The 12,579-nt window shown below is 40.5% G+C and overlaps 1 protein-coding gene across 1 annotated transcript in view; it reads left to right on the top strand.

Moving 5' to 3' along the window:
- The first annotated feature begins 3,530 nt into the window (after nucleotides 1-3,530).
- Nucleotides 3,531-12,579, top strand: part of LOC138059426 (autophagy-related protein 13-like) — an 18,244-nt gene continuing 9,195 nt past the window's right edge. Inside the window, exons 1-7 of the mRNA XM_068905022.1 lie at nucleotides 3,531-3,738; nucleotides 3,989-4,069; nucleotides 6,189-6,308; nucleotides 6,976-7,163; nucleotides 8,849-8,889; nucleotides 10,772-10,865; nucleotides 11,078-11,197. Coding sequence (XP_068761123.1) covers nucleotides 3,652-3,738; nucleotides 3,989-4,069; nucleotides 6,189-6,308; nucleotides 6,976-7,163; nucleotides 8,849-8,889; nucleotides 10,772-10,865; nucleotides 11,078-11,197 — 731 coding nt within the window. The 5' untranslated portion in view covers nucleotides 3,531-3,651. The remainder of the gene's footprint in view (nucleotides 3,739-3,988; nucleotides 4,070-6,188; nucleotides 6,309-6,975; nucleotides 7,164-8,848; nucleotides 8,890-10,771; nucleotides 10,866-11,077; nucleotides 11,198-12,579) is intronic.

Raw genomic sequence — 12,579 nt, 5'->3', positions numbered from 1 at the left:
CATCATTGCCAGGGACAGTCGATCACTGTTAGGGACAGTCGATCATTGCTAGGGACAGATGATCAGTGTTAGGGTCAGTCAATCACTAGTAGGGACAGTCGACCATTGCTAGGGACAGATGATCAGTGCTAGGGACAGTCAATCATTAGTAGGGACAGTCTATCATTGCTAGGGACAGTTGATCATTGCTAGGGACAGATGATCAGTGCTAGGGACAGGCAATCACTAGTAGGGACAGATGATCATTGCTAGTGTCAGTCGATCATTGCCAAGAACAGTCGATCACTACTAGGGACAATTGATCATTGCTAAGGACAGTCAATCACCAATAGGGACAATTGATCATTACTAGGGACAGTCGATCACTACTAGGGACAGTAGATCATTGCTAGGGACAGTCGATCACTACTAGGGACAATAGATCATTGCTAGGGACAGTTGATCAGTGCTAGGGACAGATAACAAGCGCCAGGGACAGCTAGATGATCAGTGCTAGAGACATTAGTGTTAGTAAAAGTTGATCAGTACTTAAGGGACAGATGATCAGTGCCAGGCCGACAGATGATCAGTGCTAGGGACAGATGATCACTGCTGGGACAAATGATCGGTGCTAGGGACAGGCAATCACTAGTAGGGAAAGATGATCATTGCTAGTGTCAGTCGATCATTGCTAGGGACAGTCGATCACTACTAGGGACAATTGATCATCGCTAAGGACAGTCAATCACTAATAGGGACAGTCGATCATTGCTAGGGACAGATGAACAGTGCTAGGGACAATCAATCACTAGTAGGGACAGTTGATCATTGCCAGGGACAGTGGATAACCGCTAGGGACAGTCGATCACTACTATGGACAATTAATCATTGCTAAGGACAGCCGACCAGTGCCAAGGACAGTCGATCATTGCTAGGGACAGATGATCAGTGGTTGGGACAGTCAATCACTTGTAGGGACAGTCGATAATTGCCAGGTTGACAGAAGATCAGTGCTAGGACAGGCAATCACTAGTAGGGATAGATGATCAAAGCTAGGGACAGCTGTCATTGTTACGGACAGTCGATCATTGCTAGGGACAGTAGATCACTGCTAGGGACAGTCGTTCATTGCCAACCTGAGAGACAGTCAATCACTACTAGGGACAACTGATCATTGCTAGGGAGAGTCAATCAGTGCTGGGAACTAATGATCATTGCTAGGGACAGTCGATCATTGCTAGGGACAGGACGATAAGTGCTAGGGACAAATGATCATTACTAGGGACAGTCGATCATTACCAGGGACAGTTGATCATTGCTAGGGACGATTGATCATTGCTAGGGACAGTCGATCACTACTAGGGACAATAGATCATTGCTAGGGACAGTCGATCATTCCTAGGGACATCCGATCATTGCTAGGAACAATTGATCATTGCTAGAGAAAGTCGATCACTACTACGGACAATAGATCATTGCTAGGGACAGTCGATCATTGCTAGGGACATTCGATCACTACTAGGGACAATAGATCATTGTTAGGGACAGTAGATCACTACTAGGGACAATGGATCATTGCTAGGGACGATTGATCATTGCTAGGGACAGTCGATCACTACTAGGGACAATAGATCATCGCTAGGGACAGTCGATCATTCCCAGGGACATTCGATCATTGCTAGGAACAATTGATCATTGCTAGAGAAAGTCGATCACTACTACGAACAATAGATCATTGCTAGGGACAGTCGATCATTGCTAGGGACAGTCGATCACTACTAGGGACAATGGATCATTGCTAGGGACGATTGATCATTGCTAGGGACAGTCGATCACTACTAGGGACAATACATCATCGCTAGGGACAGTCGATCATTACCAGAGACATTCGATCATTGCTAGGAACAATTGATCATTGCTAAAAAAAAGGAAAGGAAAGGAAAGGAACTTTATTTAAGTGTCTAGTCGTTCTAGCGCTGGAGCGCTAATTGGGGACACTGTAAACTGAAATGAACAATGAAAGTAAATCAAGTCAAATGTTGGTTTTTGAGGAGAGGGGAAACCGGAGTACCCGGAGAAAACCTCTCGGTGCAGAGTAGAGAACCAACAAACTCAACCCACGTATGACGCCGAGTCCGGGAATCGAACCCGCGCCACATTGGTGGGAGGTGAGTGCTCTCACCACTGCGCCTTCCCTGCACCCCCTGAGAAAGTTGATCACTACTAGAGACAATAGATCATTGCTAGGGACAGTCGATCATTGCCAGGGAGAGTTGATCACTTCTAGGGACAGTCGATCATTGCTAGGGACAGTCGATCACTAGTAGGGACAGAAGATCGTTGCTAGGGATAATTGATCATTGCTAGGGACAGTAAATCACTAGTAGGGACAATAGATCATTGCTAGGGACATTCGATCATTGCTAGGGACAACTGATCATTACTAGGGACAGTCGATCACTACTAGGGACAGTAGATCATTGGTAGGGACAGTCGATCACTACTTGGGATAATAGCCCATTGCTAGGGACAGTAGATCATTGCCAGGGACACTTCATCATTGCTGGGACAGTCGATCATTGCTAGGGACATTCGATCATTGCTAGGGACGATTTATCATTGCTAGGGACAGTAGATCACTACTAGGGACAATAGATCATTGCGAGGGACAGTCGATCATTGCCAGGGAAATTCGATCATTGCTGGGACAGTCGATCATTGCTAGGGACAGTCGATCACTACTAGGGACAATAGATCATTGCTAGGGACAGTCGATCACTACTGGGGATAGTCGATCATTGCCAGGGACAGTCGATCATTGCCAGGGACATTCGATCACTGCTAGGGACGATTTATCATTGCTAGGGACAGTAGATCACTACTAGGGACAATAGATCATTGCAAGGGACAGTCGATCATTGCCAGGGAAATTCGATCATTTCTGGGACAGTCGATCATTGCTAGGGACAGTCAATCACTACTAGGGACAATAGATCATTCCTAGGGACAGTAGATCATTGCCAGGGACAGTTGATCATAGCTGGGACAGTTGATCATTGCTAGGGACAGTCGATCACTACTAGGGACAATAGATCATTGCTAGGGACAATAGATCATTGCCAGGGACAATAGATCATTGCTAGGGACAATAGATCATTGCCAGGGACAGTTGATCATTACTAGGGACAGTCGATCATTGCTAGGGACAGTCGATCACTACTGGGGATAGTCGATCATTGCCAGGGACAGTCGATCATTGCCAGGGACATTCGATCATTGCTAGGGATGATTGATCATTGCTAGGGACGGTCGATCACTACTAGGGACAATAGATCATTGCGAGGGACAGTCGATCATTGCCAGGGAAATTTGATCATTGCCAGGGATGATTGATCATTGCTAGGGACAGTCGATCACTACTAGGGACAAAAGATCATTGCTAGGGACATTCGATCATTGCTACGGTTGATCCCCATCAGGAGCCATAATTACGTACATTACGTACTTACCCAGATCCAAGGTTGCAATGACGAGGTGGGGAGACTGGCACTAGAAAAACATTGACTTTAATGGCGGCGGAAGTTGGCGAAAGCTGGTGGTAAAACGACATATTTTGCTTTCATAGCTTTACAACGAATTTTGACAGCATTCAGCTTTGGTCGACCTAAATCCATGTTTGAAATGGCGGAGAAGTTTAAAACGCGAGGAGATCAAGAGGAACGCGATCTGAAAAGATTTTTAAAATTTCTGTCCTTCAAGGTAAAGATTCGCCTCCGTATAAATTTAAAAAAATTCGGGGAATCTAAGTGCGTTGTACTGTTTTCTCGTTCTTATGTGGCATTCGTCATTCCGCATACCAAATGCCCAAGCGTGGATATCAGTAAAACTACAAAAATTCTTACTTTAAGCTTATGTAACCAGTAAGTGTTTAGCTAGTTCAAATGTTTTGTTTTTAAGCTTATGTCATCGCAATGTTAATATTATCGAGTTTATGTATGCGTTCTTTTAGGCTGTACAAGTCATTGTTCAGTCCCGTCTTGGTGAGAAGATTCATACAAAGTCGAAGCCTAATTCTATGGGTCAAGACTGGGTAAGACATATCACTTCAAAGTCAACAATATCCATTAGCCATTAGTCAAAATTTGAATGAGCAACATAAAACATATTCTGTATTAACTTAACATGTTTTCATCAGGCCTTAGTTGTTTAAAAGGTGGATAACGCTATCCACCAGATAAATCACTATCCAGCAGATAAACACTAGCAAAACCAATTGAGTTATCCAGTGGATATTCATTTATCCAATGGATAGTATTATCCACCTTCTGATCAACCAAGACCAGGGAGCCAGGGGCTGGAGACAGCAGGATGGGGAGGAAGCATGGCAGAGGTTAGTGAGATATCCAGCAGATAGTGCTATCCATCATTTGAGCAACTTCAGCCAAAACTATCAACATGTCCTCCTCTCCAAATTTATCTGATATACACAATTGCTAATTTGCTCTGAATTGTGTATATCAGATAAATTCAGACACTGTGTCCCAGGACTTGTGGTAGCAGAGAAAGCCTCGCGCGCACTAAGAAAGCCATTATAAACTTTGAATGTTCATATATTCAGATTCTTCATTTTATTACGTTTTCGATGATATATAATTTGCTGGAGTTTTACCGAAAATAATGCGCTTACGATAGTTTTCCTGGAAGGCTCTCCAAAAGGTTAGCAGTAACCTTAATGTTGTTTTTATCCAAGTGATAATTACCGGGAACAATTAGACCCGTAGCCCGCAAGGGCCCATGAGGTGAAACCGAATGGGCTATTGACCCATGGCCCTTGAGGGCGAAGGGTCTAATTGTTTTAGTATCACCCAACTAGTCGGACAGAAAAGGCAATGATAAAGTTAGCAAATGCAAGTTGAAGAAATATTTATTTGGGAAGAAAAGCGTCAAGCTTTTTGCTACTCAAGGGCTTTTACTAATAGTCCTTTAGTAGCATAGTCAATCAAAATGCAGGATTTGCATTAGTCCACTAGTTGGGTGATACTAAATAAATATAGTATATTTATCAAATTAATAGTGTTTATATTGTCCCTGAGCAGTGGTGTAGTGGTCAAGTGGTTAGATGACGAGTTAAATTAATCAACATTCCCAGGTTCGAATCCTATGGCCATACACTTGGGTTGTCTTTTCAAACAAATATGACCATTCCCCACAAGTCCTGGCACACAGTGTCCTAAATTAACGATAATAGTCAATTCAAAGCAAATTAGCAATCATGTATATCTGATAAATCAGGGTGGAGGATGGGTTAGCACTATATAATCTTGCATTAAGAGCAGGACTGGAATCTGGAACACTATCCAATGGATAAGCCATAGCAAACCAATTGCACTAGAGCAAATGAGTCTCGTAAAACCCAAACCAAAGTGATTACACCTAGCCAATCAAAAAGGACAGAGACAATCCAGTAAACCAATCAAAACTTGAAGTAATTACACATAGCTGACTTAAAGCGCAGGAAAATGTGCATGTGCGAGCCACGGCTGGTTTTGGTTTCACTTCTGATTGGTTAAAAAAGTGGCGCGAGAAGAAGAGTGAAGAAATGCAAAACCAAATTAATTCACTAATTACTTTTGCCACTCAATTGAAAACCACTCTATCCAATGGATAGTTATTTATATGATGGATAGCATTATCCCCCTTTTGAACAACTGGGATCTAGGAAATTGTGTGTTCAACTACCAGTCTGCTTTGATCTTGTAAATTGACGAATGATGTGATAAGTTTCTAAAGAAACTGTGGTGTGGTGTTTGTAAGGAGTAAAATGAGTTGATAAACTTTAAGGTTAACTTACTATGGTAATCGTAAGGAAGATTTGTTAGCATTAGCTCTTTGTCAGAGTGAATGCTCATATAAATAACCAACTGGTAATTGCCTCATCCTAGTTGTGTCTTAAAAGTTCATTGTGTTTATTTCTACAATCTGTCCCTTTGTCCTGACACAGTTACTTTTACGTTTTTCCGGCCTATGAGTTGTTGCATACAAGTCTACTTTCAGAGTGTTCCATACATTAAATTTTCTTCCTTAATCCACTGCAAGGACCTCTCAGTGTTGGAACACCATTGACAATACCATGCAATAGTCTTAGGCCTTCAATAATAATTAATGCCCACTAGTAGGCAACCTAAGCTTCCTCAAATTTATCTTTTCAGTTCAATCTTGCTATAAATGATCATCCAGATGTTGCTGCTGAAGCAAAGAAAGTCACAAGTGGAAGGCTTCCTTCCAAGGAAAGTCCATTGTGTGTTGAGATATCTCTGAAAACCAGTGAGGTAAGACACTGAGTAAGATTACATAGTTACCGGTGTCTTTATGAGATCTGATTAAAATCAACCTGGTAATAATAATTATTATTATAATTCTCCTTTAATGCTTCAATTTTGGAAAAATGCAGTGGGTGAAGGCGGCTTAATTAACTTATGCAGAACATGAATTTGGCAATCTGAAAGCCAAAAACTCTTGTTATGCTTTCTAATTAAGCCACATGATTCACTTTTAAGCTGGTGAGTAAATGACGTCACTTTCTCCTTGATCCAGATCACTGAAAAATTATCGGTGGGAACTGTAACAAGTAATGGCAGACCATTAAATGAAAAAGTGGAGTTAAAATAAACAGTCCTCCTCTTGAAATTACTACAAGAAATATTGTCTGTTGAAAACTACGGGAGAATAATGCCCTACAATTCAGTCACAATTAGCCAATCAGAGCACGCGTTATATCGGCTACAAACACAAGCCATATAATAATATTAAGTACCACTCTTTTGGGTGAAGAAGTAACTTGATTAAGTCAAGATGGCCAGAACTAAACTGAGATAGGACCAAGTTGCCATGATATGTGACATTATCTATTCCATAGAAAATTGAGAATATTAGATGATATTGTATTATTCTTTGATTTTGGTTTTATGGTGGCCTTTGATTTTTGTTTTATGGTAGGGTGAATCCATGGTGCTAGAGACATGGTGCCTTGGCATAAATGACCGTGTTGATTTAAATGCAAAAGTGACATACGCAGTTTACAACAGAATCGGAATGCTACTCAAATCTCTTGTGTCAGTCACAAGAGTGACACCAGCCTATCAGCTGTCACGAAAGCAGGGGACAGACTTCATGATGTGCTACAAGTGAGTTGAAATCTGTGATTTAATTTTTAAATTAATAATTATTTTATGAATGTTGCTGAAATTGAAAGTTTAAAGTGTACCAAACTTCAAACTGTTTTCCATGGCTGAGATAAAAATTAATGTCTTCTTTTGTTACAAGTTACATGTTTTTAGGTTGTGTTCTATCGGGATCAACCATTTCAACCCCAACAGGTTTACATTGAAGTGGGTGAGGTTTCCCAATAGAATACTTTTCGGACTCATGGGAATAGGCATTACCAGACTTCGCTGCATTGACAACTTGAGGGAAAACAACATGACTGGAGCCCACGGCCAACTTTGAAAGGCCCTCGTAGACAACAGCGGTCGCTTCCCATGCTTTTTCAACTGTGTCAACCTTAGTTTGCTGGTGGTTGAAAAAGTTGATCAATCAAACCAAGGTTTTTTTTTCCCAATAGAACCAACCTAAATTGGTTGATCTCAATAGAACCTGGAGGGCCCTAGTGTTCATGGGGGGATTTCTCTGTTTATATTGCACTGTAAAACTGGTCTGAACCATTTGACCTCTGACCAAGCTACTGAAATCCATGGGTCTATTCCTAAGCTGTCCCCACTAATAAAATTGTGTTGCGATGTAAATATTCTTTTAAACCCATGCATTCTTCCCACAAGCCTGACCACTGCTTAAATGACTCCCAATAATTTATGTCAAGGTCATGTAACTAGACTAAGTGCTGTCCATTGATATCACTATTTCAAGGAGAATACGCAAAATAGATTTGAATGGCTGGTACTGACAAAGATGTAATGACATATTAACTTAAGATGCATTTTGCAGGTTAAGGGCTCTTTAAGACCTCTAACCCTTTGGACTCTTAAAATGAACATGTCAGATAGTCTGCAACAAGAGCCCTAACAAGATAAGGTTGAATTACTACAGTAACTTTGTTTAAGGACGTTCGCGCCCAGAATGTTCCCACATACAGATTTTTTTAAAAATTGCCACGCAGAAAGGTAATGATCTACTTTTGCCGAAAAGGCAAAAAAAATGGGGGGTCACCGAGCTCGTTTTCAAGATTATGAGGTGCACTTTTAAAAGATTGCGTTACTTTAAGATGATCTTAGCTTACAACTATCAGCAATAAAAAAGCTACATTAGTGAAATTTAGATCAGGTAAATGTACTCAATTCAACATAACTAATATAACTAAATTAACCTTTGCAGCTAATGTCTTTTTCTCATGTGAAATAGACTGTGAAAAACGATACATATTAGTCTAAGAAAGAAAACTTCGGGTGCATGAGAACAAAATATTTGTAACTTCTCACGCACAGACTTTTTTGTTTTTTGTTAAAATGGACAAAATCAGAAAAGGAAATGATCTACGGAAAGAAAAATAGGGGTCACTGAGCATTCAAGAGAGTAAAATCGCTGTGAAGTTCTCAAAGCGATGGTATATTTGCACTCTCACGTCATTGCATGACATTTCCCAGAAGACCTGGGTCCATAGCTATCCCATGATGCCACACACTTTCACGTTTCATTCAATGTTTGTGCCTTTAGCATCGTGTTTACCTTCGTGGTCTGCGATGCATGATGTGTGCGTGACATGCGCGAAGAAATGAGCAGTAGCAATGGGCGCGAACGTCCTTAAATTTTGGTTATTGCAATGATTTTGTAACAATATTATTGTATGAATTTTCAGGGTATATTTTGGAGAAGTTAGATTTCAAGAGTTGGGAGAAGGCAAGTAAATAAAATACATGTACAAAACCATTGATTGGTCTTTCCCTTTAGAGCCCCACATCTTTGCAAGGTTTTAAGCGTGAATGTAGCTTCATCTGTGTTGTGAAGATTACCAGTAATTTATCTTTTTATGAGGTGTTAATTTAAACATGCTCACTCGAGAAAGCCAAACATGATAGCATTTGTCTTTCGCTATATACTTCGTTTACTGGTGATAGTTTACTCTAGAATCATTTGCAAAGTTAGTGATTCCAACACACTATCCTGAGCATGCGAGAGAATGAAAATTCAGATATCCTAGACAGTGAAGACTGCTGGCTGGAACATGGCATCAAAGATTCATTAACATCGGGGTTCTGAGTTAAACCAGGAAGGGGTAGAAAGTGGGGAAATACTGTACCTTGTGTCACATGTGTGGGATCATACGTTGAAGTCATTTGCTAGTTCTATTTCTGCTTCTGTTGCTCCAGAGTCAACTGCTTAAGTCTGCAGTGACAGGTTATAGCTTTTATGCAACTTTGCTTTCTCAAGTGTAGGTCTCAGTGATAGTGATCATTGCAGTTATGATTCAGAAGCAACTTTAATTCACTCCTCAGCCATCCCAGGCCACTCCCACTTGACAAATAAAATCTTCTGGCATTAGACAGAGTAAAATCTGCACTTTGTATTCTTGGTAGCTCAGATGATAGAGCAAGTGCAACACAGATGCACACACATGGGCTCGAGTCCCATTCAAGACTGGATTTTTTTGGGTTTCTTTTGCAACTTCTCCAAGTTGCTTCATATAAACTGTGATGATCACAGTTCAAATAATTATGTGAACAATTTGATTAGCTATTACATATGTGATTATTGAAAATTCTCTGTGCTGATTGGTTGCAAAGTGGCTGCAAGCGGTTTTGTCTAGGTGACAGATGGAGGGCGTAAACTGCAGCACAGGTTAGGGTTGCAGGTCATTGTTTCACCAAAACCCAAACTTTTAATAATCATGCTAACTTTAGGCCTAAACACTTTCCTTTAGATAATGTCTAAGCCTAAGGTTAGCATTTTTGTGAAGGGTTTGATTGTTTCAGTTTTGACAAAACAATGACCTGCAACTCTGATCTGCAACCTGCAACCTGCAACCTGCAGTTCTGCACTTTACATCCTCCGGGTGACAGATGAAGAAATTAATTGTTTTAAAGAAAGTGCATATTTTTCAAATAATCACCTATGTAATTATACTACAACCAATGATTATCATATGGCCCGTACGGCCCCGCACTCACTTTAATTGTGAAACTGTTGGGAAAATCCCTGCACAAGGGCTGTACGCATTAGCACGAGCAGGGCCGGAAATTGCCTTACAGCCCTGCTAGGAACACATACTGTTCTGTGGAATGATTTTAGAGGATTTCATCGTTTTTAAACATCCAAGTCATTTACAGCCAGAAAAGCAACGTCACGGCAAACAACATTTGTTACTTATTTTGTCCAAAGCTTCATCCTCTGAGTGCTCATGAATAGTGTAAAGCGCCCATATGATACATGTAAAATGCTTATTGACTAAGTTTAGGTCGGGCCAGACAGGAAAATATTTGGCCTTGGTCATGGCGCACAGACCTCTCTGCGCTTGGTCCAGATGCCATGACCTCGGGCCAAATATTTTCCTGTCCGGCATTCCCACTCAGTCAATAAGTACATCGCTTTTGGCGAATAATGTTGTTTCTATCATTTCTCAATCTGTGTCAGTTGTTCTGTGTCAAATGTATTTGAAGGCTTGCAAGTCTTTGTTGCCGTTGCCACCGTTGCCGCCACCTCCCTTGAAAATAAAACATTTATTAACCTTATGTGGTCAAGCTTAAAACAGGATCTGTTTATAGTAATTTGATTTTCTGTGTAGGTTTTCAGAGTTTAAGAGTTGGTTCGATTGGTACGCCTGTAGGATCCATTACATTGTCTGCAGCATACAGAACAAAACTGACTTTACCAGAAAGGTTGGTAAATCCATGTTGACTTGTAGTTTCATACCAGTTTATTATTATTTTTTTGTTGATGTCCTTCCTCTGGTTTTTATTTGGTGATAAATTAAACGGGAATCAATTTAGTTGAAATCATTTTAATGCAATTTTGACTTGTATTTTTAGTGTGTCTCAGAATCAATGTGCATAGATCTAATTATCTTCATTTCTTACTGTACCTATTTGAGACCTCAACTGGTAAAGCAGAGCCATCACTTGAAGTCTGAGCCGGCAGGTGTGTCATGTGATCAACTGGATGGTGTTTTGCAGTGTATGCCAGGTGCCTTTGACTTAACAGCTGAAGCAAGGTATGTTTCTAAGTTTGTATTCTATTGGGATAATTTGCTTTCAGTTGGTTATATTTTTTCATGTTCTAGTGTATGGTTGATTTGGATGACAATAATGTTTCAACCAGCTTTGAAATTAGGTGAGATAGTTAAAAAAGATGGTTTGCATTAATTCTTGTATGATGTTTTCATGGGTTTTTCAAACTGGTAATGCTCTCTATTCAGGGATTGTTATGGGCAATCAAAAATGGTCGGAAAAAGTGTTTTTAGACTACATGTAGTAGTAGTCTGCTGGAAAACTCAAAGCACTCCTGTTTAAATGGGTAATGTAGTCAAATACAACACAGTCTAAGTGAAGAATCCACCGTCCATTAAATAGCCTCATTGTGTTCAAGCGTTATTCTCCTTATTCCAAACTGGCCACCATACACCTTATTCCAAAATGGCCGCCATTTTAGTATTCTTTTGTTTCCATGCAAATTGGCCCTTATGGCCTCGTTCAAGGTTAAATATTCTTTTGAATTTTACGTATGAAAGTGAGGCCATAAGGGCCATTTTGCATGGAAACAAAAGAATACTAAAATGGTGGCCATTTTGGAATAAGGTGTATTTTAGTATTCTTTTGTTTGCTTGCAAATTAGCTCATGTTACCTCATTCAAAATTGATTGAAATTCAATTCATTGAATTCTCAGCGTAAGAACGAGGCAACAACGTCGACTGATCAAGACTAGAAGTCCCTTCTCTGATCCAATAGTTCTCTGTAGACTTGAAACAGCATTTTTGTAGAGTAAATTTTAGGGTTAGGAGGCACTTTTGGTGGTGTTTATTTATCTGTAGCACAGTGACATTTACATGCACTGACCTGTGACCCATGATCTGTGTTCTTTAGACCCACCGCCAAAAAACCGGGGTGAGGAACTACGTCCTTAGACTATGAAGAGTTTTTTTGAACACGCCACTAACTTAAGTTTCTTTTTCTGGCCCCAGTTGTTCAAAGGATGGATAGCGCTATCCGCCGGATAAATCACTATCCACTAGATAACTCAATCAGTTTTGCTAGTGTTTATCCGCTGGATAGTGATTTATCCTGTGGATAACGCTATCCATCGTTTGAACAACTGGGGTCAGGACTCCAAATGCACAGGGAGTGGGATTTGAAATTCTCCACACTGGGCACACTCAGAGTGGTACTTAAATTTATTCAGTCAGCACATTTCTTTTAATATTTGCTGGGAAATAACTCACATCAGCCTTCACTTTTATTTTTTCGCAAAATAACGTTGACCAAATTTCGTGATAACACCGAAGCTGGCGTGGTAACTAAAGTGTTCCCACACCAGCGAATTTCCCCGCATTCCGGCAGCGCGGAAATTGGGGCGAGAAGTGAATGGGATATTTAGAA

Source organism: Montipora capricornis, chromosome 8 (genome assembly GCF_036669925.1).
Source record: "Montipora capricornis isolate CH-2021 chromosome 8, ASM3666992v2, whole genome shotgun sequence".
NCBI classification, from domain to species: Eukaryota; Metazoa; Cnidaria; class Anthozoa; order Scleractinia; family Acroporidae; genus Montipora; species Montipora capricornis.
This window is presented reverse-complemented; position numbering and strand designations above follow the sequence as displayed.